The following is a 24,536-nucleotide window of genomic DNA, read 5'->3' as shown; positions in this document are numbered from 1 at the left end:
GGATACACAGATAGACGGATGATAGACACATGTAACTACTTTTAGAGAATTGTGCTTTGGCATGATATTGTAATCATAGACTATAAAGATATTTATAAGAGCAAAATTTGAAATTTGCTTATGAAATTTGATCTTGACACGTTATAGGGAAGGTGCTGATAAAGATATTGTTCATTATATTACAGTATCCTCTTCATGAGAATCCTGAGAAAGAGAAGAAATTCCTCTCTTAATACCAAGGCAACTAGAATTTTCTTGGGAAATTTATTTGTATCTTATACTATGGACATGAACAATGTGTAGATGATTAGATACCCTTTTTCATATCAGCTACTCAAAAGCTTAGAATTAACTTTGTCATCAGCAGTATGGCAGTGTATTTCCCATAATATTTAGTTTTCATTTAATGCCGGGCTCAATCAGTGTATTCCTATTCTTGCTCTACTTTTAACTGAGAGTATATTGTCACATTATGTATTCTAACAAATCACCAATATCCTTTTTGAAACAAAGCAGGTAAGAAGAAAGGCAGGTGAGTTGAGATTAAAAATGACAGAAAGGTTGAATGGTGAGCAGGTAGGCAGAGGCAGGCAGGCAGGCAGCAAAAGGGCAGAAAGCAGGTTGCAGAAGTGGGTGTTAGAATAAAACCCAGTTACTTAGTTTTTTTCTACGTACTTGCCAGACTTAAAACATGAATACATATCTAATAGGCAACAGAAAAAGCATTCCAGAGGTCCCTTCCAGTGAATATAGCAAATTAATCAAATCAGGTATTCAAAAGCCAAATTAGGAAGAATAATAAGAGAAGACTGGCTAAGAGATAGGCACCTAACTCCCTTTTTGGGGTGCTTTAATTTCTGATCTGCATCAGAGAAGACTTGGGGAAAGTTATCACATAATCAGAGCCCTCATGGATTCACTTTCACTGACATCTTTTATTGTTCTATACTTGGAATTTATCCAATAATCGTCACAATAACTAATCATTACAAATCTCCTTGAGGGTTAAAAATATTAAGGACGTTTTCCACAATACAGTTTTACATTCTTTATATCAGAGGTCACAAATTAGTGACCCACGAACTGGATCCAACCAGCAAATATTTTAAAAATCTTTTGCAATATTTGCTAACATATTATAGTTAGAAAAATTTACACACACACAGAGGCAGACATACTTCTGTATTTTAGGGGCCCATAGCTACAAGGGCAATGTTGACAAGAGCTGACCAGCAGCTCCTCCTTTCAGGTAAGAGTTGTCCCTAGCACCAGGACTCCCTAGGGTCTTAACCCTGATGCATTTATTACCTTACCTGACAGCTTCCTGTAGGCATTTGCATTTTGGATGCTAGGTATAATGCCTACTTGAGAAATTTATTTTACAACGTATTGACAAAGTAAAGTTTGCCTCATACAGGAAAAGAGGCACTTCTTTTCTGGCAATAAGAGCCATATAACATCTTGCATTAACTGCTCAGAAGCTCAATACCAAGTGTGTCGTCAACCATATGTACTAGTACTTAAATGTACATTCTTTTTTATAATTCCATCATACATTATTTATATATTAATGTTGTAATTATTTTTTGCAGAAAAATACCTCAAATCCTTTTTGCAAAGAGTCAGAGTACACATGTTCTAAGAGGAACATTGCCTAAACTCTATTTAAGAATGACTGAAGTAAAAAAATAAAATGAGGAAATAATGAGCATTGACAGAATATTTTATTTGGGGATTAAATTAAGTCTTTAGCTACAAACACATAGTACTCATATAAGGAAAAATAAAACAGAATGTGAGCTCAGCTACTGTTCATATAATGCCTGTCACTAAATATTTTTCCTACAAGATACCTAAAAAGTCAAGAGCAAAGTTTCAAGAATGTACTTTAATAAATATAACCACACAGCAAATTTTCAAGTAAGAATTTAGTAATCAGATTTGCAGTTGGCTTTTTACATGAAGTCAGAGATTAGACTGCTCCATTTTAATATTAATGGCTTAAGAGTTTGTAATGAAAAATTAGGTATAGAAAGGCAGCATTCAATACATATAAATTTAGTACGTACAAAAAAAGTTGTGCCACGCTACTCCCAGGTGACTGTGTTCCAAACAAATTTCTAAAATTTGCTGCATGTTTTATAAGTGAATTTTTTCTATTTCTCTTTTTTTGCATTTGATGTTTTCAAGATCAGGGTAAAGATCACATTACATTAGACATTATTATCAAATTAACACGGTCATACAGTTTTGATAACGGCTTTTGTAAAACTGACAGAAATACTCTTAAGCATGGACTTAGTTATAATTAACGTATTTACTTTAAATGTGATTAAGTAGCTGAAGATTGCCACTTTTTGTGTTGTTTACTGTGATTTTTGCTAGGATTTTTAATCTGTTTTTTCACAAAGTCAAAAACAAAACCACTTAAAGCATGATGACACAGCCATATTCCATAAGTTGAATCCTATGTAGTATTATCTTACCATAGTACGTCACTGGTGTCATGAAATATTTATTTCGGTGCGGTAGCTTTGAACTTTGAACCAAGGTTTTTGAACTTTATTTTTTTATATAAATTGAGAAACATGAAATTCAAAATATAAGATGCTTTTAAAAGAAGTCTAGAATATCCAATATAAATGTACCACTATGTTTCAACTTAGTAAATTTTCTATCTATGACTATTTGCTAATTAGATATTAAATTATTTTGTCTTTTAATATCATAAATAGTACTTATATGACAACAACGACAAAAGCTAATCACACTGTAAAGAGCTCCTCACTTCACTGATAGTTGGACTATAACAGCATTACTAAGTTCTTTGATTTGCCTGAGGATGAATGAGTCTCTGTGAAGTAATTAAGCCAAAGTAGTACCTGAATTCTCAAGTATAATAGTCTTACATTAAGCATATAATAACATTTAGCTTCTATGTGGACATATAACAAAGTCAGTATAAAATTTAATTTGGAGTACATTTCTTGAAAGAGGAATTATCTGAGCCAAAACACTCTTTTGCTTGTGGCTAAATCAATTTTTCATGTTGAAATTGTAAATATTTATAAAAATAACTGAACTTTTGCTGGTCATAAAGTATTGCTTCTACACTATGGGACATGGGAGTGTTTGACCTTAATTCAAAATTCAGATACAGACTTTTAAAGACTTTCTGTAGGCACTATAGAGTTTAGGAACAATCATCAAGTTTAAATTGAGTAACTGTAATTGGTTTTAAAAAGCACATGGTTATGAACTTGGTAGGTTCTCTGGTGGCTTGTTACTTTTGCTGTTTTAGAGGAAGATCAATTTCCTAAAGGATGTCAGAGCTAATATATGATTATGCCCAAAGAATAAAAAAATAAGAAAATGTTCCCCAAATTCTTTAAAAACTTTATATGTTTGTGTGTGTATAACACAAATTCACAGATGTAAAAAGTATGTACAGTTGATAGCTATCTACTTTGTAAGTGCTACATCTCTCAGAGAAAATATAGAAAGAGTGCTGAGTGAATACTACTTTTCATTTGTTAATCAGAAATTAAACATATTTCATAAATAGAAAGGACTAAATTTTTATATCTAAGACATATTTCATGTATGCTCTTATTAGATGAAAGTTAAGTACTCCATATATCAAAATAGTCATCTTTTAATTACACACTCTTAAAACAGAAAAAAGTTAACATACAACTAAGATAAATGTTAATAACAGCAGTTTCGGACAATATTAGTCCTTAAGGGGAGGAGTAAAAGAAAGATTTGGTTTCTATATAGTCAAAACAATTAGACTGATTAAACTATAAAACAATTCATTATGACTCATGCATTGCATATATTACACTGCTTTTTCTTTTAACAGTTAGTTTATTGAATTCAAACCTATAGTTTTTAAAATTAGAAAATCAAGTCTTTGCTCTTATTTACTTGTGATCACAATGATCTAAACTGTGCTACAAGTCAAATGGTAAAGGCAGCTGTCATGAATACCTGAGGAAGATTCTGAAAGCTTTCCTCCCAAAGAATAACAATATTATTAGAAATAATTCCTCCTAATAACCGTTTTGTAAAACAGGAGAAAAGAAACATGAAATTCATATAATTATATATTAGTAAACCATTATGAGATCAGATTCCAAGCATTCTTTCCTTGAGAATAACTTTCAGTGAGGAAGACAGAATCTGTTTCATTTTACTTTGAAATCTGACTGATTATTACTGGCTGGTTGGGGTAATGTGTTGGAAACCACAACAAAACTCAGAGGTAAAGTGTGCTGTAGTAGATTATCTATGTCTGCAATGGGAGCAGGATAGAAAGTGGTGGTATCCATTGTGAGGATTTGCTGACCTTGTGTCTATATACTTTCCCTTAATCTTAAAACTATTTCATAAAATTATCTGTTATGGTGGATTCAAAAATATAACACAAGCAATGACAAAAATTCCTCTATAGTAGATAGTTCTCTAACTAAACTTTAATAAAATATTGTATGTTATAAAAGATTAGGTATGACATATTTAGATTTTATCCCTAAGACAACATATAATGGCTAACTGGACATAAGAAAAAAAAATACACAGGTTATATCTGTATGATTGTTTCTATGAACATACTTGGTTTTATGTCCTCATAGTGATTTATTCTTGTAATTTCCTCTAGAAAGTAGATTATTAATATTGTACTAATTTCCTGTGGCCTGATCATTCTCCGAGAAATGGCAAATTCTTAAGTTATAAATAAGTTTAACATTAATCAGGCCTCTTTTCAAAGACATGATATTTTACTTCAAAACTACTGCTCAAAAATAAGTTTCAACATCTGATGGGCTATTTTATAATAAATTCCACTGCTAATTTGTTTCTGAATGAATGCCTTTATTCTCTAAAGATTTATAGTATTATTGTTTAGTATTACCCTATTGCTTCTCATTGATAAATTAAATATCTAAGAAATAATATGCATGCATATATATTCAATTTTTTTACTATAGTTCTAGTTGCAAGTATTAACAATGATAGAATGCATTTTATTCTCTAGTTTTTAAGGTAAAGAGATTCATTTTTGGCATTAGGTGATTAATTTGTCACAATATGACCAATAATTGATCACAAGTATTTTACATGATAGGTACCATAAAAGTATAATGTTTTTAAACAGGGATATTATTATATAAAATAAAGTATTATCTTTTAAATGAAATTTTATTTCCATCATTAAACGTTAAACAAAAGTCAAACTTCAGGAATGAATTTATGATATAAAGGAATTTTCATTTCCATTTCCCTAAAATCTAAAATGCTAATAAGTAAGTTTTCTCTATTACTCTTGGTAAAAATAGCTTAAAATATTAAAAGAAGGCAATCCAATGATAGTATCAGCTTCTTTCTTATCTTACAGTTGGTCTCTGATTAACCTTAAATTTAAAAACATGAATAACAGAGTAAGTTAAAGATTGATAAGGTAACACGAATAACAGAGTACTCAAAGATTGATAAGGTATCCCAAAAATGATAACATTTTGGGCATTTTATCTTCATAATAATTATGAAACAATTATGTTTTCTTAATAATTGAGAAGCAGTAGGTAACTTTTATGAAGAAACTTTCCACAGCTTCTAAAATCTAAAATTTAGCATACAAAGCAGAAACAGTAGACATGCAAAACACCTGACGTGCTATAGGTAACCCAAATCTGCCAATGATGATACATATTATGCTGCAGAAAGCAGGCCTTCCTAACACAATATGGTTCACAGCTTAAGGTACATGATTCTATTCTTCTTAAGAATTATTATTGGAGAGTTACCTAGATAGAGCTTGAACACTAATACAACAAAGCTGATGGAATCATTGAAAAAAAATTAGAAATGAAACATGTACAATATCTTTTAGGTCTTTTTTCTTCAATAGACATACCAAATATACACACAATCCTATTTCTTTGGGCCCAGAATACAAGTAGGATTTAACTGTGTGCTAGCTACTTTCGGTAACACAAGCATTTATCTGTTGTGAAAAAAAAAATTAAACTACTATCAAAGCAGGATTTCACTTTCAATCAGAAATTCAGCAACTCATGCCACAGGGAATGTTATCCGCACAACTCTCATCTTCTCACTGCAGCATTGTGAAGGGTGGCAATGACAATATTGCTACCTTTAAAAAAGTACAAATTATTTTTATTAAAGACAATAGTTTCAGTGCATACTGATTTTGACAGTTTTCTTTCCATAACTCAGAACAAAAGGCATTTATTGAAATTAGGTCATTTCTATAATTAATAAACTTTACTCAACGCATTAAGAAACAGGCAGCTGGTGATCTAACTCGTAAGTTGCTCTTTCTTTACTGTATTTTTCAGACCACTTGCGAGTTAGTTCCAGATAGAGACTTGGTTTATGAGGCCGGTAATCCAGGTACACTGTATTACTGGTTCTTTTGGGAACAGCTTTTTCAATCTGAGTTCCTTCATGCCACTCATTAAAGGAGGTGATAGAAATCACAGAGGGCTGGGCTTGGAGCGCGGCACTCAGAGCGGTTTCATAGTACTTCCCGTTGACTCGGTTCCGAGTGTTTTGAGCGTTCCACGGACGGATGCTGGTATCTATGTATCCTGGACCCACACTTGGGATAAACATTAGGTTGAATTGATCACAAAAGAATTTTAGCCTACCCCAATTCTCATAAGATGAGCCATAAGTAAAGCCATTTGTGGCAAAATACGTATAAATTCCATCAAAACCACCTCGAAGAATATCATATTTATGTTTGTTTTCCACAAGAAGTGCGATAAACAATCCATCATAAGGAGAATTGCGAATGCTCTGAGACCCTGAGGCAGTTAACAGATTGGCCCATTTTTCAGGCTTTGTGATATAGGAATCATAGACATAAAACATAGGAAGTGCATTGCCGTTCTTAGTCTTGTACCTGTAAAAGGCTGGATGATTCCCATACCTAGAATACAAATATATGTAAAAGTGAGATGAATATTCACAACTCATTTGCCATAGGCAATAACTGTTTATGTGTTGAAAATGAAGGTAATCAGTACAGTTTAAGCACACTGTACACCTTCTTTAGGGAATCAGTCATATAAGTATACTCATTAAAAATGCATTTTAAATTTTACACATTGGGAAATGAGATACTGGATACAGTAAGACATAACCAAACAGGAAATTAATTATCTTACACTGAGGTTTACAAATGATGACAAACACCATAAAAAGCCCATTTTCTACATGAATATATAAACTGCTTTTTTTGTATCAGTGATAAATGTCCCACTGTTGCTGACAAGTTTCTCTGTAAGAGTATGGCATCTGTCACAGACTGTTATCAGTAAAATTCTTGAACAAAATTAAATGTATTGATTCTTTCCTTATAATCAGATTAAATATAAATGAAAATATTAGATGTGGGTCCATTGCTATAAAAGCAGTTCACATTTCATAATCTGAACCTTCTTTTTAGAAAGACAAAACTCTATATTCATGAGATTTACAGAATTTACAGATTTACAGAATAATATTTAAAATGTCAGTCTGACAAAAATCATAAATAGCCAAACACATAAAACAGTAAAAAGAGAAATTTTTATTCATACACAAAGCGAATTTTAAGGAACTTCAGAAGCGTTCCTCAAAATGACTGCAATACTCATTACCAAATTAGTTTAAATTAATTTTAACGTCAGACCATAAGTTATTCAAATCTCTCAAATATAATTTAAATATACTTTTCTTAGAATTATCAATTGATCATAAAACAGTAATAATAAACACTGAGGAAACTCACTTGTCTATAATATATTTGACATTTCTGTACATGTTGTTTTCATCTCGATTGCTATATGGTTCGATGTGAAAAGTGACCTAGAATAAAAAATGATTAGAGAAAAAATTATCTATGATATAAAAATAAAAATCTCATATTTTTAATGAAGTGACTGATTTAATAACCTTAATTTACACTGAATACTTAGTGAACATAAAGTTACTACAGAATTCTAATAGTAATAACATTTACTAAGAGCTTTCTCTGTTAAATAATATGCTAACGATTTTATACTTTTTACCTCAGTTAATTCTCTCTACTCTCTAAGACAGTTACTATTAACTAACTTCATTTTCTAAATGAGACAATCAAAGGTAAGACAGGTTCAGTAACTTGTCACCCAGCAAATTGGAGGCAATATGGGCAGTCTGAGTTCAGAGCTCAAATGTTCAACCACTCAGCAATAATTGTTCCTATCTGTTGATTCCTTATAAAGAATAAAGAGGGATATATTCTATATTCAGACGTATCTTTCTTAAACAAAATAAACCATAGTCCAGAAAAATCTAGATTCTTTTTTCAGGTGTGGCCATGAAGTTTATATTTAAATAGAGTCAATATCACACGTCTTTAAATGACAAATTCTTCTATATCATTAAAATAGCATTTTACAAAATAATCCATGTTTAATTTGTACCATTACTCAAAGAATTTACAACAAAATTACTGAAAAAATAATATCCATTAGAACTATAAAGGATGATAATTTTCAGAATGCTTGCTGGTGACACGGTTTATATATTTCTACCATAATAACAGAAAGCAGTAACCAAAAATATTTTTAAAATACTGTGCACAGAAGATTCAAATTTTTTTAGCTAAAACAAGTTAGTTATATATAAATCAAGAAAACTAATAATAGCTAGTAAAATCATTTTGTATGCCACTTCTAACGGGTAGTGTAGATAGTATAGATGATACCTTCCTTCAATGACAATCTATTTAAGATCTGTAAAACAAATATGAGAATTTACACTTTTATTACTAACTTTACTGACTTACCAGTAACCATTAAAAATCTTTATGGCAATCTAGTAAACTTATTGATATTATTTTAATTGTAGGGTTTGGTCTCTATGAAGCATGTGTGGAATCCAAGATTTCTAAGCTACTGGAATATTTAATAAGCCTTTGTTTTCAACTACCCAATTAAAGTGAAATGCACTTTATGTTAATCAGTACTACTAGTTTTCACAGAAGTAATTTTAAAGTCAGAGAGCATTTAGTGAAAATGTCATTCTCTACTTTTAATAAAATGAGATTTCAGTAATATATACAAAGAAAGTTTTTATCAGTAGCAAAGGAAGGTTAAATTCATTTCTGCAGTATATTGTAAGTATTGCTAGGGTAGTTGGATTTTTCAGTAGCTCTGGTATTTGCTTTTTAACTACAATTGAAAGAAGGTTGGCAAAGGTATATATTCATACTCTTATATAATGTTACCCTGCATCTCCCTTAAGATGCAACACTGTATTTCCTAAGACAGATTCCATTTTATATATAAAGGACACCATATTTAAGCAAATATCCGAGGTCAAAATGAATTTCCTTTTAAAGCTGCAAATTATAAATGGCATCCTTCTTTTGTAAAGTTTAGATCAATATATTTGTAGTAATTCAAAAAGCCATTAATGATAAATATCCAATATTTTAAATTTTCCCTCATATATTTCTAACTTCTTAATTGTAGGTTTAATTAATGATGTGATGTAGTCACTATTTTTCTATTCCATTTGGAAAAATCTATTAGACTAATACTAAAACAACTTTAAAAATGACAGAATACTATATTAAAACCAAATGCTTGCATTATCTTCGGATTAAGGAATGAGAGTCATATAAATGTTCCCTCATTTCATGCTTCTAGTTTTGACCTTGCCAGTCTTTTCTCTACCCTGCAGCCAAAGTGAACTTCTGAAGTGAAAATGTGAGGAACTTGCTGATGTTTCTCCTGGAGAGTGATGTCAACAACATGTTCCTCACTTATCTTGTGTTTTAATCAATAAATTAGGCATACATGAAACTTAAACTCTTTATTACAATGGTGTATTAACTACTCAACTATAATATACAGGTTAAAGGAAAGTAGGAAAAATAACCGTAGCTACTATAAGTTAACAAATACATGACAAAAAAGAGGTGAATTGTGACATCAATAATATAAAAGGGAGGAGTAAATGGGAAGCCTTTATAGCCAATCAAAGATAAGTTGCTATCAGCCTAAAATGGACTGCTTTATCCTTAAGATGTTTTACGTAAGCCCCAGGGTAACCACAAAGCAAAAATCTAGAGCATATCCACAAAGGACACAGAAGGGAGACACAGAGCATAGCGCCATGGAAAATAACCAACTTACAAAGGTAGGGAGAAACAGAAGGAAAAGAAATCATAGAAATACAAAACCAGAAAGCAATTGATAAGATGGCATTAGTAAGTCCTTACATATAAGTAATTACTCTAAATGTAAATGGGTTGAATTCACCAATCAAAAGGTACACAGCTGGATGGATACAAAGAAGACCTAAATATAAGCTGCCAACAAGAGACCACAACAGCTTAGGACACACACACAGTAAAGGGGAAGGGATGAAAAGATATTCTATGCAAGTGAAAACCACAGTAAAACATCAAGTTTCAGTATGTAAATTCAAAGAGGGTGAAAAAATTAAATGTCCAAGTGAAAACTGTTAATTTTTTATGGAAATGCTTTCATGTGCTGTGGCAATGATGCCGTATTTTAAAAGTATTCTTGGGTTTCTCCTGATTATTTTTCCCCATTAATATACGAACAGATATTTATAATTTATTGTTCTTATGCTGATTACCTTTAACTTTCTTCCTTACAAAATTGTCTGACTGTCAAATGTTTTTGTTTTTTTGTAGTTTTACTCTATAATTTTGTTGAAATAAATATCTCTCTGTCCTATTAGGGAAAAAAAGAGTTCTGGTTCAAGATGGTGACATAGGAACATCCTGGATTCACTTCTTCCCACAGATACTGCATCTACAGTTATATATGGAAGAATTTCTCTGAAAAAAACCTAAAAAATGGCAGCGCAACCCCTTCACATCTGGCAGATGAGAAAGAAATCACACCAAGCAGGTAGGAAAGGCTGAGACACAATCTTGCCATAAACCCCATCCCTGGTGCGGCAACCCACAATTGGGAGGGAACTCAAACTCCAGAGATTCTCCCTGAGGAGTGATGGTTTCGTACCTCATATCAAGCATCCAGCTTTTAATACTGGCACCTGAAAGACAAGCCCCCGAAACATCTGGCTTTGAAGACCAAGGGGGCTCACAGCCACAAGCCCTGCAGAGCAGTGGCGAACTGAGAAATGGCTCTTAGGGCTCATGTGCAGACTCATCCACTCCAGGGCCCAGAGCAGAAGCGGCCCTTTGAAAAGCGCCCAGACTTTACATTGGAGACTCATTTGCTAATTTTAAACTGCTGGTCTGAGGGCCAGGGGTACTGATGGGGGAAGGAGACTGGGGTGCACCACCTCCCATGCTCTTCCTTGCTCTGCCTTGCTCCAGCTAGGGGGTGCCACCTCCATGCTCTCCCTGGTGCACTGAGAGTGCCGGTATCTCCAGGAGGAGGGCTTCAACACATCTGGTGCCCTCGTTTTTGCAGCTGCCACTCAGGAAACACCCCTTAACACCTGGCTCTGGAGGCCAGGGAGGCTTGCGTTCCTGGGTCCCATGGGACTGTGACAATCAGAGAGAAGGTTCTTAGCAGGCTACCACCCCCAGGGCATGCACAGACAGGAGGCTGAAACACCCCCAGCCTTTTTGAGAGAGAGGCCTCTGCTCCTCCTGGAGCTCTGGCCTGAGCAGCAGGCTTCTGGATTGGCACACTTAGAGGGGCCTATGGCAGTCCTCTCATGGAACGGAGGCCAGTGAACGCAATCTTCACATGTTCCCTCTGGGGGACGGGGGCCTTACACTCATGGGTCCCACCGGACTGTAACCAAGAGAGAAGTTGTTCTTAAATAGCTACAACTCCTAGGGCACAGCAAGAAGCAAGAGACCCAGGAACTCAGTCTTGCGCTGAAAGAGGCCTATTAGCTTATCATCACAGCTACAGCCTGAGGGTAGGCTTCTAATGAGACACACATCTAAGGGGTGACTGTAAACCTTTCCAGTGATCTCAGAGGGCAGGAACTGTCTTCCCAGGCTCCCTCTGCTGCACTCTAGGGTGCCAGCATCTCCTGGAGGGGAGCTCTTACATGTGTCTAGTGCCCTGGTTTTTGCAGCTGCAGCTCAGGGGATATCCCTGATCACCTGGCTCTGGTGGCCAGGGCTTGAGTACTTGAGTCCCAGGAGATTGGAACACTTGGAGGGAGTTCTTGGCAAGCTACCAACTGTCAAAATACACAGAGTGGCTAAATTGTAAAAAACCCAAGATCTACCTAAATGCTGCCTACAAAAGCCTTACGTCAGACATAAGGGGACACAGTCTGAAAGTGAAAGGATAGAAAAAGATATTCCATGCAAATGGAAACCAAAAGAAAGCTGGGGTAGCTATATTCATATCAGACAAAACAGATTGTAAAACAAAGACTGTAATAAGAGACAGAGAAAGGCATTATCTAATGATAAAGGGGTCAATCCAATAAGAAGATACTACATTTGTAAATACTTATGCACCTAACACAGGAGAACCTAAATATAGTTTTCATTATACATTGCTTTAAATAAGACTTGCTGAAAAAAATGAAGACACAAACAAATGGAAGGACATCCCATGTTCACGGATTAGAACAATTAATATTGTTAAAATGTCCGTGCTATCCAAAGCCATCTACAGATTCAATGCAATCTCTATCAAAATCCAACGGCATTTTTCACAGAAATAGGAAAAAACCCTCAAATTTTCAAGGAATCACAAAAGATCTTTAATAGCCAAAACAATCATGAGAAAGAAAAATAAAATTGGAGGCATTATATTTCTTGATGTCAAACTATATATGAAGCTATAGTAATTAAAACAGTATGGTACTGGCATAAAATAGGCACATAGACCAATGGAACAGAATAAGGAGGCCAGAACTAAACCTCAGCATATAAGGTCAACTAAAATTTGATAAGGGAGTCGGGAACATCCAGTGGGAAAGGACAGTCTCTTCAACAAATGGTATTGGGAAAAGTGGATAACTACATGCAGAAAAAGAAAATTGGACCTCTATCTAACACCACTCACAAAAATTACCTTGAAATGGATTAACTTAAACATAACACCTGAAACTCCTAGAAGAAAACATAGGGAAGAAGCTCCTTGACACTAGTCTTGACAATGGTCTTTTGCATATGACACTAAAAGCACAATCAAAAGAAAAAATCAAAAGTGGGACTATATCAAACTTAAAAGTATCTGCACTGCAAAAGAAACGATTAACAAAATGAAAAGACAACTATGGGATGGTAGAAAATATTTGCAAACCATGAACTGAGTAAGTAGCTAATATCCAAAATTTATAAAGAATTCATACAACTCAATATAAAAAAAATCTGATTAAAAAGTAGGTATAGGAACTATAGAGACATTTTTCCAAAGACACCCAAATGGCCAACAGGTACATGAAAAGGTGCTCAACATCACTAATCATCAGGGAAAAGCAAATCAAAAAGAAGTAAAATAGCACCTCACATGCGTTATTATGGCTATCATCACAAAGACAAGCCATGACTAATGCTGGGAGGATGTGGAGAGAAACGAACTCTTGGGCACTGCGGGTGGGAATGTAAAATTGGTGTAGCCACCATAAAAAGCAGTATGGAGGTTCCTCAAAAAATTGAAAATAGCACTACCCTATGATATAGAAATTTCACTTCTGGATATTTATTTGAAGGAAATGAAATCACTATCTCGAAAAGATATCTCACCTTTATGTTCATTGCAGCATTACTGACAATAGTCAATACATGGAAATAACATAAGTGTCCATCAATAGATGAATGGATAAAGAAAATGTGTTTTATACATAACACACACACACACACACACACACACACACACACACACACACACAATGGAATGCTATTCAGCAGTGAGATAAAAAAGCAAATCCTGCTATTTGAGACTACAGCAATAACAATGGATGGACCTTGAGGTCATTATGCTAAGTGAGATAGGTCAGAGAGGGAAAGACAAATACTGTATGATATCTCTTATATGTGTAATTGGAAAAAAAAACTCAAAAAAACAGAGTGGAATGGTGGTTACCAGGGGCTGAAGGATGGGGGAATCGGCGATGTTGTTTAAGGGTACGTACTTGCAACTAGTAGATAAATAAAAGTCAGACCTCTAACACATAGTACAGTGATTATGGACAACAAAACTGTATTATAAACATTAAACTTGCAAGGAGACTAGATCTTAACTGTTCCCACCACTAGAAGAAATGATAATTATGTGGCATGATAGAGGAGTTAGCTAGCACTCTAATGGCAATCAGATCACAATATAAATGTTTCAAATCAATATGTTGTATACCTTAAACTTACACAATGTTATGTCAATTATATTTTAATAAAATAAAAAACGAAGTGAAAATTGGATCATACTTTTCTCCTTCTCCAACTCCTCTACTCCCCACCCTTCACTCCTGCACACCCTCCATCCCCCACACCCTCCATCCCCCACTACAATAAGAATGAGGTAGGTCTTCCTACTCCCATGTGGTGCCATCATACTTTGTACTTTTCTCTTCCTGCAATTACTTGTGTTTTTCTCTGATCTTCACTAGATTGCAAGGTCCCTTAAACACAGAGATAACATCTTATTCTTCTTAATATTACTGGCATCTGGAACAGTAACTGCACATAGCAGACCCTGAATGAATGAATGCATGCATGAGTGAATGAACGATTTCCAGGCAAAATTGGGTAATAAATTAAACTCTGGGTCTGCCATTTATATACCCCATTAGGTAAGATTCACCAAGTTTTCACCAAAAATTCACATTATTAATTTGAGAACAAGAAAGAAAAAAGGGAAAAAGAAGAGAAGTCATGGATAGAATAACGTCTTTCAAATGGAGCTGAAAAACCATTTTAAAAAGAACACAGACACACTACATATAAGTTTCACATGGTGAAAAATTTGCATAAGCCTGAGCAGCAGATATAATGATGATTCTAGAACCACAGGCCACATAAATATTGGATGCTGATAAACCAATAGTATGAGAAATGTGATTTATATACAAAGTAGAAAAAAACGTGCTATTTTAAAATACAATACTAAATTTATTAAAATACAAGAAGACCACCAGTGGCTGAGTTGGTTCTTTCCACTATAATCCTGAGCAAAGGGAAAGAATCACTGGATCAGCCTGATTTTCTTTTTACCCAGATGGCTGGCTTAACTCAGTCAGGCTTAATGTGATGGTGATGTATCATAAGCAACCCACAACCTCAGTGGCTTCCAAAGACAAACATTTGTTTGTTGCACAAAGGCTGATGAAGTGGCTCTGATGGTTCTGCTCCACGCTGTCGATTAGGTCTAGATCTGCTCCATGCGTCTGTCATTCTGGGTCCTAGGCAGAGGAGCACGTGGGGCATGCTGTTCTCACAGAAGAGGAACACAACTATGGAAATGCATATAATGCTTCTGCTCAGACATGGTATACATTATGTTTTCTCACATCTCATTAGCCAAAGCAAGCCATGAGGCCAAGCCCAACACCAACGAGGCAAGACATATACTTGCTCTTTCCACAGAGGGGAGGGAGAACAGGATGTTTGCTATACATTGACTTCAAAACCTATCTATCATGCCTCACTCAAAAGATTGTTTCACTGCTCTGTTCTTAATGGTGTAGGATGGAGAGGATATAGAGGAAAAGATCCATCTCTGATTTGTACAGTCTCTACAAAACCAGACTGCTTAATGACAGTTAAACGAGTTACAGCCCTTACTCCAGCGAATATGCAGACAAGTATATGAACGAGCAGATATCTAAATCTCTGAAAAATCATGATTTACACTTTAGTTTTACTCATTTACTCTTCCAAAAAAATATCTTAGGCCACATTTGCTAAACACAATGCAAAACAAGTAACTAAAGTGTCAAACATTTTTGCTATTCTTGCTTGTTTATTTATGACTTAAAAAGCAGTCACCTAAATGACTCTTGGTATGAAGTTAATAAATCAAAATTGCACTTACAAATTATTCAGTGACTAATACTAGTTAAAACATTACATAATAGAAACTAATGAACTATAACAAAAGCTTAACTGTGAGACAAATTCACTCCTCAAAAACTCTCTATTCCTAAACAAAAATAGAATGAAAATAAAGGAAAAACATTTTCAACTCAAAAGGCAGAGAGGGCCAGCCGCAGTGGCCTAGTGGTTAAGTTCAGCACGCTCTGCTTCAGTGGCCCAGGTTTGGTTCCTAGCTGCAGACCTATACTGCTAGTCCATGTCTATGCTGTGGCAGTGGCTCACATAAAAAATAGAGGAAGATTTGCAACAGATGTTAGCTCAAGGCCAATCTTCCTCAGCAAAAAGAAAGAAAGAAAAGAAAAGAAAGAGAAGAGTAAAACAAACCCAAACAAAGAATAGAAACACATTAATCAAGATTGAAGTAGAATTGGGGCCGGCCTGGTGGCACAGCGGTTAGGTTCACAGGTTCCACTTCAGCAGCCTGGGGTTGGCCAGTTTGGATCCTGGGTGCAGACCTATGCACTGCTTGTCAAGCCATGCTGTGGCAGGTATCCCACATACAAAGTAGAAGAAGATGGGCACAGATGTTAGCTCAGGGCCAGTCTTCCTCAGCAAAAATGGGGAGGACTGGCAGCAGATGTTAGCTCAGGGTTAATCCTCCTCAAAAAAAAAAAAAAAAAAAGATTGAAGTAGACTTAATATGTTAAAACCATTAGAATATTTTTTAAATAAAATTGATAAATTGAAAGGCTGCTTTTGGGGAAAGGGGCTAAGCAGGTCTATACTAATCAATTGAAGAAAAGGACAGATTAGCTCCTTGCTTTGAAGATTAGCAAACCAAAAGAGTTGTTACTAATGAACCTACTTATTTTATACTTCAAGTTTTCAGGTGTGGTCAGTTATGTGCAGCATAGGCCCCAGTTTATCAGCACAGAACTCACAATATTATTATTCATCTCTGTGTATCATATTGCCTTAGAACTTTAAAAAATTCTAGTACGTTACTGTGATTAATTAAACTAACTTTTCCTTATATTAGCGAGCACAGGAAAGTTTTCTATTCCTGATAAAAACAGAATTTACTAAACTTTATCTAATTATTAAAAAATATCCATCTGACAAGATCAACACAACAGAAATCACACAAAAATCCAACAAATAAAACCATCTTATGGTTTAATCCTGTCATTTTACAAATGAGGAAGACACGCCAAAAAAATGAAGCTGAAGTAACTAACACAAGATTCCAGAGCTACTCAGCTGGGACGAGAACTCCAGTCTCACGGTCCTGGTCTATTTTTTTTAGCAATGTATAGTTCCTCCCCAGATATAAGGACAAGAAATTATTCTAAAAATTTTGGAAAATATTAGCCTGTCAGGTTCCAAACTTTTCTAATTACCAGATAAAAAATCTGAAGCAAAGAGAGAGCAAGAGTGTTGGCAACTAGACTCTCTGCCACACCCTCTTTCCACAGGGAAGCTTTAAACAGGAGAAAACACAACCTGTCCTCGTGCATCAGAACATGTCACTTCACCTTTAAAAGCCTCCTGAAAGTAATGAAACAGCCAACTTCCCTGAGTTGCAAAGGCCTCCTCCCTCCCATCTCCCAGGATTATAGTAGGGCCTGGTGAGAGGAGTGGCCTTCGGACCTGTTTTGTGGAAGATAAATCAACTCACTTATCCAGTCTCAGACTGGTGCCAGAAGCTGCAGGTCTGTCTATGTGCAGATTTTAAGTGCCAACGAGAGCTCACTGAATGGCACTAGGGGACAGCAGACGACAGCTCTCGCCAGTCAGCTAGTTTAAGAGATGCTGCCCTAACTGATTCAGGATTGTAAAGTAGCAAAAGAAGGCTCTATGGACAAGGATTAAAAAAAGAAAATGCACACCTATTTAGTTCTTTCCCTTTCCCTAGAGTTCCATTTCTATTCCCCAACAACTGCTGAATTGTTAAGCTGCAAAAGGAATACTAAAACAAAACTAATTTTTCACGTTTTTATTTGGAAATAAATATTTCAACAGTGATCCACATCATCTCTTAGGGAGCTTGCTCAATTACGTGTATTGGTCAAACTAGCTTGTCTTCCATTAGGATATATAAACTGCAAGAAGTTTCAGAGCAAATGAAAATCCTCACTGATTTTTAAGAATGGTAGCAGCCTGAGAACTCAGGGTAAATAGTCTCTCATTAAAAGATGTTTTAATTCACATTTTCATTAAGACTTACAAACACACTGCATTGAAAAACAAGAATAAACTTCAAGAAAAATGAGCAACCTGAGAAAAGAAGAATTAATAGACATGAAAATTATTGCCCAAGGACACAGAAGAGTGGATAATGCAAAAAACTAAATCAGTGTCATGAAGACAAGATCATTAACGAACCTCCAGTTTATACTTGATTCCAAATGATTCTTGAATTACACATTAGATTCCCATATGCAGTGCCTTGTTTCTGGACTCTGTATTACACTTCATTATCTCCTTCTGAATACTGATGCTAATGCCATACTCTTTCAATTTCTGCCATTTTATAGTACATTTTGGTATCTAGGACGACAAGCTTTCCTGTCATTAATAAATATTTTTTAAAAGTTATACTTTTTTTTAAATACATTTGAAACTTTAGGATCAGCCTGTCAAAAATCTCAGTGGAACTTTTAATCGGGATTGCATTAAATTTACACATCATATTAAAAAAAAATAAAATACAAATGTTTTGCAATTTTGGATCTTCCCATCAAATTCCTGTTTCTCTATTTATGCAAGTCTTTCATATCCTTCAATAAAATGTCAAAGATTTCTTTATATCCATTGCTATGCTATTTTCAATGTACTTTTTCCATGTTTTTGCCCTGTAATATAGGAATCCTACTGACTTGTATGTTTTTTGGTTTCAGTCACTGTACTGGACTCATTATATCTAATGGTTTTTAGGTACTTTTCACGGTTTTTGAAGGTATTTTCTGTTTGCAAAGAATGATAATTTTACTTAGAACACTTTTTCTTAGAACATTTTCCTTAAACTAAGAACATGTATTTTAGTTAAACTGCTTTGTTGAATCTCTATAACGATACTAAATAATGCTGATGATAGAGGTTATTCTTTTTTTTTTTGTGAGGAAGATTAGCCATGAGCTAATATGCACGGCCAATCCTTCTCTTTTTGCTGAGGAAGACTGGCCCTGAGCTAACATTTCTGCCCATCTTCCTCTATTTTTTATGTGGGATGCCTGCCAAAGCATGGCTTGATAAGCAGCGTGTAGGTCCGCACCTGGGATCCAAACTGGCGAACTCCATGACACTGAAGCAGAGCACGCAAACTTAACCACTGCGCCACTGGGCCAGCCCAATAGAGGGCATTCTTGACTGATCTTGGTTATGAGTATGATGCTACTGTTTCTTCTTTAAGTATGGTGTGTGATATAAGTTACTAAGGAATACCCTTTATCAAGTTAAAGAACTCTCATTATTAACAGTTTTATTAGTAATGACTTTTTATTTCCACAAAATTTCAGTATCCATTAAGATGATGTTTTATCTCCTTTAAATAATCAATAAAGTTTTATCTACTTAACATTTATATAGTGCCCACTCCATATTGCTTACTCTTTGCCAGACACTAAGTGCTTTACATATTACTGCATGTAATCTTATAACCACTCTGTAAGGTAGATTTTGTTCCTTTTTTCTTCACTTGAGAGATGAGGAAACCGAGGCACAAGAGTTACATAAATAGCCAGTAAGTGGCTGAGTCAGCACTGAATGCAGGAGATTTGAACTCAGATTTCATACTCTTGAAACTATTCAGAGATTCGTGCTAATCAACACTACTTCTGTAAGTTTTATTTAGGAATTTTGCATATATTTTAACTAGTGAGATCATGTTATAAATCCCTTTCTTGTGTTATGCTTGTTTAGTTTTTGAATTAGAATTACGCTATCATTAGAGAACAAATTCACAAGTTTTCTGTGGTAGCCAGTTTCCAAGATGGCCACCTATGATCCCCACCTTCCGATATATATATAACCTGTGCAGCTGCCTCCCACATTGTACCTGGGTTGGTTTATCAATAGATAAACCAACAGAATAGGGCAGAAGTGATAGTCACTTCCACGATTAGGTCCAAAAAAAGACTGTAGCTTCTATATTGGACTCTCATTCTCAGATCACTCACTATAGGGAAGCCAGCTGCCATGTCTTAAGGAGACTCCAGCAGTCCTGTGGAGAGGCTCACTGGTGAAGAACTAAAACTCCCCTTCTAACAGCTCAAAGGAACTGAGGCATGTCAGCCACCACATGAGAAAGCTTCGGAGGGGCTCCTTGAGCCTTCTGACGACTGCAGCACCACCCAACAGCTAGACTGTAACCTGAGAGATCCTGAACCAGACCTACCTGGCTAAGCCACTCCCAGATTCTGGACCTTTAGAAATTGGGTGAGATAAATATTTGTCGTTTTAAACTGCCAAGTTTCAGGGTAATTTGTTATGTAGCAATTGATAATGAGTAAACTTTCCACTGTTTCAATATCACAAGAATTAGCTGTTTCTCAAGAGAAATAGAAATGACAGGTAAAATCTGGTGCTTTGGGGAAGATATATGTTTAATAAACTTTTAGAAGTTTTCCTAGGATACAAGTCAACTCAGACCTTTTAAACTTCTTGCTGCATAAAAAATAAACCTTTTTGTATTTTCCAAGCAAACTGCCCATTTCTTACATATTTTAAATATGGTGACATAAAATCTTAAACTCTCTTCTGTACCTATATGTATATTCCCTTTCAATTTTTGATGAGATTACGTTTCTCTAGTTTTTTTCCTTTTTTAATCTCACCAGTAGTTTTTCTATTTTATATCTCTTTCCAAAAGTGGAAAAATGATTAATTTATCCAGGCTACTGCTTTTAAATGTTTTTTATTTGATTTAGTTAACTCTTTACTTCAGCCTTATTATTCCTCCTTCTACTTTTAGTTTATTTTATTATCCAGGTCCTAATGATATGGCTAATGCATAATGATATGGTTACTGCATAATGATTATGCAGTAATCTCAGTGCTATTTATTTTCATATCACCTCAAATTTCACTTTTGATTTTTTCTTTAAAAGAAGTATTATTTTAAATTACAATGTTATAATTAAAATTTTAAACAATTTTATATTTTTTAAATGTTTAGTTTGGCCTTAATTATTAATGTCCAGTTGTACTGAATGTGGTCAGAGAATGCAGACTCTATGGTTATAATTTTTGTGAATTTATTAAGATTAATGTTGCTACCTACTACATGACCAATTTTTTAAAAGTATCCTCAGATTTTGAAAACAATGCTGCTTCTCTTGGTATTCAGTTTAAAAACTTCCTTTGCAGTGCTATTTAAATCCTTTTCATCATCCCTTCTATTTTTCTCCATGATTAATTAATTTTTGAAAGAAATAAAAATCTCATGCTGTGAGAAATTTTCCCTCATTTGTAACACACCATAATATCTGGGCAGATACACTTGGTCTGACAGTTGTCTTCAGACTTTCATCTGCATTTTATATCTACAACGGGGGGTGTGTGTGTGTGAGTATGAATGTGTGTTAAATGAGGTTTAAATGAAAATCAGACTTCTGACAAATTTCTGAGCAGGAGTTTGTTTTCTAACTACTTTATAAATACTTAAATTCACATAGTTAACAACACATTTTTAGTACATCTTTGACATCTAAGATACTTAGACATGTAAATCTCACTAATTACTATATTATCTTCATAAAAGAACATTTCAATCCTCTTTCTTTTCTAAAATAAATAAGTAGATGAATATAAAACAAGCACAGAAAAATAGTAAAGGATCTTTAATAAGTTGTAATCTAGAAAAGGTTTCGAACTCATGTGATAGAAATTTTTTTATGAAAAAAGTAGTATTATTAAAAAAGATTGTCATTTTCACATCAAGTTTTTAATTAAAATGACTACTGCAAAAGTTGTAATCACTATCTTCATGCCCAAAAGAATTATTTGTAGCTTGATAAAGTAAATACCTTCAGAGGTTCCAGTTCAAGATATGGCATAGGAGGATCCTTAACTCACCTCTTTCCCCGGCACACCAAATCTACAACTACACATGGAACAATTTCCTCTGAAAGAAATTCAAAAACCAGCTGAGTGACTCCTATACACTGGGCAAACAAGGAAAAAACCCATTTTGAAATGGACAGGCGGCTAAGACACAATCTAACCACTAACTCTACTGGCACAGTGACCCACAATCAGGAGAGAACCCACAACTCTCAGCTTCCCTCTGAGGAGTGAAGGATTTGAACCCCCAATCTGATACCCCAATTTTTAAGACGCACACCTAACAGACAAGCCCCCAAAACATTTAGCTTTGAAAGCCAACAAGGTTTGTGCCCATGAGACCCACAAGGCTATAGCAAACAGAGAAACGGTTCTTAAAGGGATCATGAGCACTCACTGTGGCTACACCCTAGTACCCAGTACAAAGGGAGCCAACTGAAACACCCAATATTTCTGTGAAAGAGACCTAAATGCTTATCTTAAAGCCCTGGCCTGAGGGGCAGGCATCTAATTTAACACATATCTAGAGGTTTACTGAGCACTCTCAAAAGAGAGGCAACTGGTGGGTACCATCTTTGCATTCTCCCTTTGCCTCACTCCAGGTCACTGCTATCTTCTGGAAAAGAGCTTGGTACATGTCTGCTGCCCCGTTTTTGTGGTTGCCACCCAGGGGATACTCCTTGATCACCTGACGCTGGTGGCCAGAGTGGTATACATTCACAGGTCCCAAAGGACTGTACAATCAGAGAAAGAGTTCTTAGCTGGCAACCACCCACAGGGTAAAATACAGAAGCAACAGCCTGAGGCACCCAGTCTCTCTGTGAAAGAGGTCTATTAGCCTATCTTCACAGCTACAACCTGACGGGGAGGCTTCAAATTAAACGCACGTCTAGGGGCCAACTACAAGAGATGGGAAGGACAGTGGGCACCAACTTTACACACTCCCTGTAACCAGCAACAAGTTGCTGGTATCTCTGAGCAAGGAGCTTGTGCACACATTTGGTACACCTGCTTTTGGGGCTGCCGCCCAGAGGAAACATCCCTTGACAGCCTGGCTCTAGTGGCTAGCAGGGCTTGGGTTCAAGGGTTCAACAGGATGAGGGCAAAGGAAGAAATAGTTTTTAACTGACTATCTCACAGGGCTCAGTAGAGAGAGACCAAATAGAAATGCTTGTCTCCTAGCCTTCCACTGAAAGAGATATATTTGCATAACTTAAAAGGTGCTGCTTAAAGTATGACTTCTAGAAAGGGATAAACTCCTAGAAACACACAATCTACCAAGACTGAATCATGAAAAAGTCAGAAAATCTCAACAGACTGATTACTACTAAGGAGATTAAATCAGTAATCTAAAAGTTCCGAACAAACAAACTTCTAGAACCATATGGCTTCCTTCATGAAATCTACCAAACATTTATAATACCAATCCATCTCAGGCTATTTTGAAAAACAGACTATGAGAGAACACACCCATATTCATTTTATGAGGTCAGCATTATCTGATACCAAAATCAGACAATAACACTACAAAGAAAGAAAATTACAGGCCAATATTGCTGAAGAACATAAATGCAAAAATCCTCAACAAATATTAGCAAACAAATTCAACAACACATTAAAAGGATCATACACCATAATCAAATTGGATTTATTCTAGGGATGCAAGGATGGTTCAACATGCACAAATCAATCAATGTGATACACCACATTAACAAAATGAAGGATAAAAATCACATAATCCTCTCTACAGATGCAGAAAAACATGTATCTGTGATACAAACCCTCAACAAAGTGGGTATAGAGGGAACATACCTCGAGAGAATAAAGGCTATAAACAACAAAGCCCCAGCTATATCACACTCAACAGAGAAAAGCTGAATGTTTTTCCTTTAAGATCAGAAATAACACAAGCATGCCCACTCTCAACACTTTCATTCAACATATTATTGGAACTCCTAGCCAGAACACTAATGCAAGAAAAAGAAATGAAAGGCATTCAAAACAGAAAGGAAGAAGTAAACTATTTCTCTTTGCAGATGACATATGACATACAGAAAACTCTAAAAACTTGATCAAAATAACTGTTACAACTAAGAAACGAATTTACTAAAGTTCTATGATACAAAATCAATATACAAAAATCAGTTTGATTTCTATTCACTAATAATAAACCATCAGAAAGAGAAATTAAGAATATAATACTATTTACAATTGCATCAAAAATAATAGAATACCCAGGAATAAATTTAACCAAGGAGGTGATAGATTTGTACACTGAAAACTCGAAGACAGTAATGAAAGAAACTGAAGACCCAAATAAATGGAAAGATATTCTGTGCTCAGGACTGGAAGAATCAATATTGTTAAAATGTCTATACTACCCAAAGCAATGTATAGATTCAATGAAACAGAAATAGATTTAGATATAGAAGAGAAACAGAAATAGATTCAATAA

The 24,536-nt window shown here is 35.0% G+C and overlaps 1 protein-coding gene across 4 annotated transcripts in view; it reads right to left on the bottom strand.

The window, feature by feature from the left end:
• Nucleotides 1-1,705: 1,705 nt before the first annotated feature.
• MANEA (mannosidase endo-alpha) overlaps nucleotides 1,706-24,536 on the bottom strand; it is a 55,447-nt gene continuing 32,616 nt past the window's right edge. For all 4 annotated transcript variants that reach the window (XM_070556692.1, XM_008516111.2, XM_008516117.2 and 1 more), the window contains 2 exons: nucleotides 7,805-7,881; nucleotides 1,706-6,961 (listed from right to left, as the gene is read on the bottom strand). In XM_070556692.1, coding sequence (XP_070412793.1) covers nucleotides 6,304-6,961; nucleotides 7,805-7,881 — 735 coding nt within the window. In that variant the 3' untranslated portion in view covers nucleotides 1,706-6,303. The remainder of the gene's footprint in view (nucleotides 6,962-7,804; nucleotides 7,882-24,536) is intronic.

Source organism: Equus przewalskii, chromosome 9, assembly GCF_037783145.1.
Source record: "Equus przewalskii isolate Varuska chromosome 9, EquPr2, whole genome shotgun sequence".
Taxonomy (NCBI): Eukaryota; Metazoa; Chordata; class Mammalia; order Perissodactyla; family Equidae; genus Equus; species Equus przewalskii.
The sequence above is the reverse complement of the archived record's forward strand: the minus strand, read 5'-3'. Positions and strand labels throughout refer to the sequence as shown.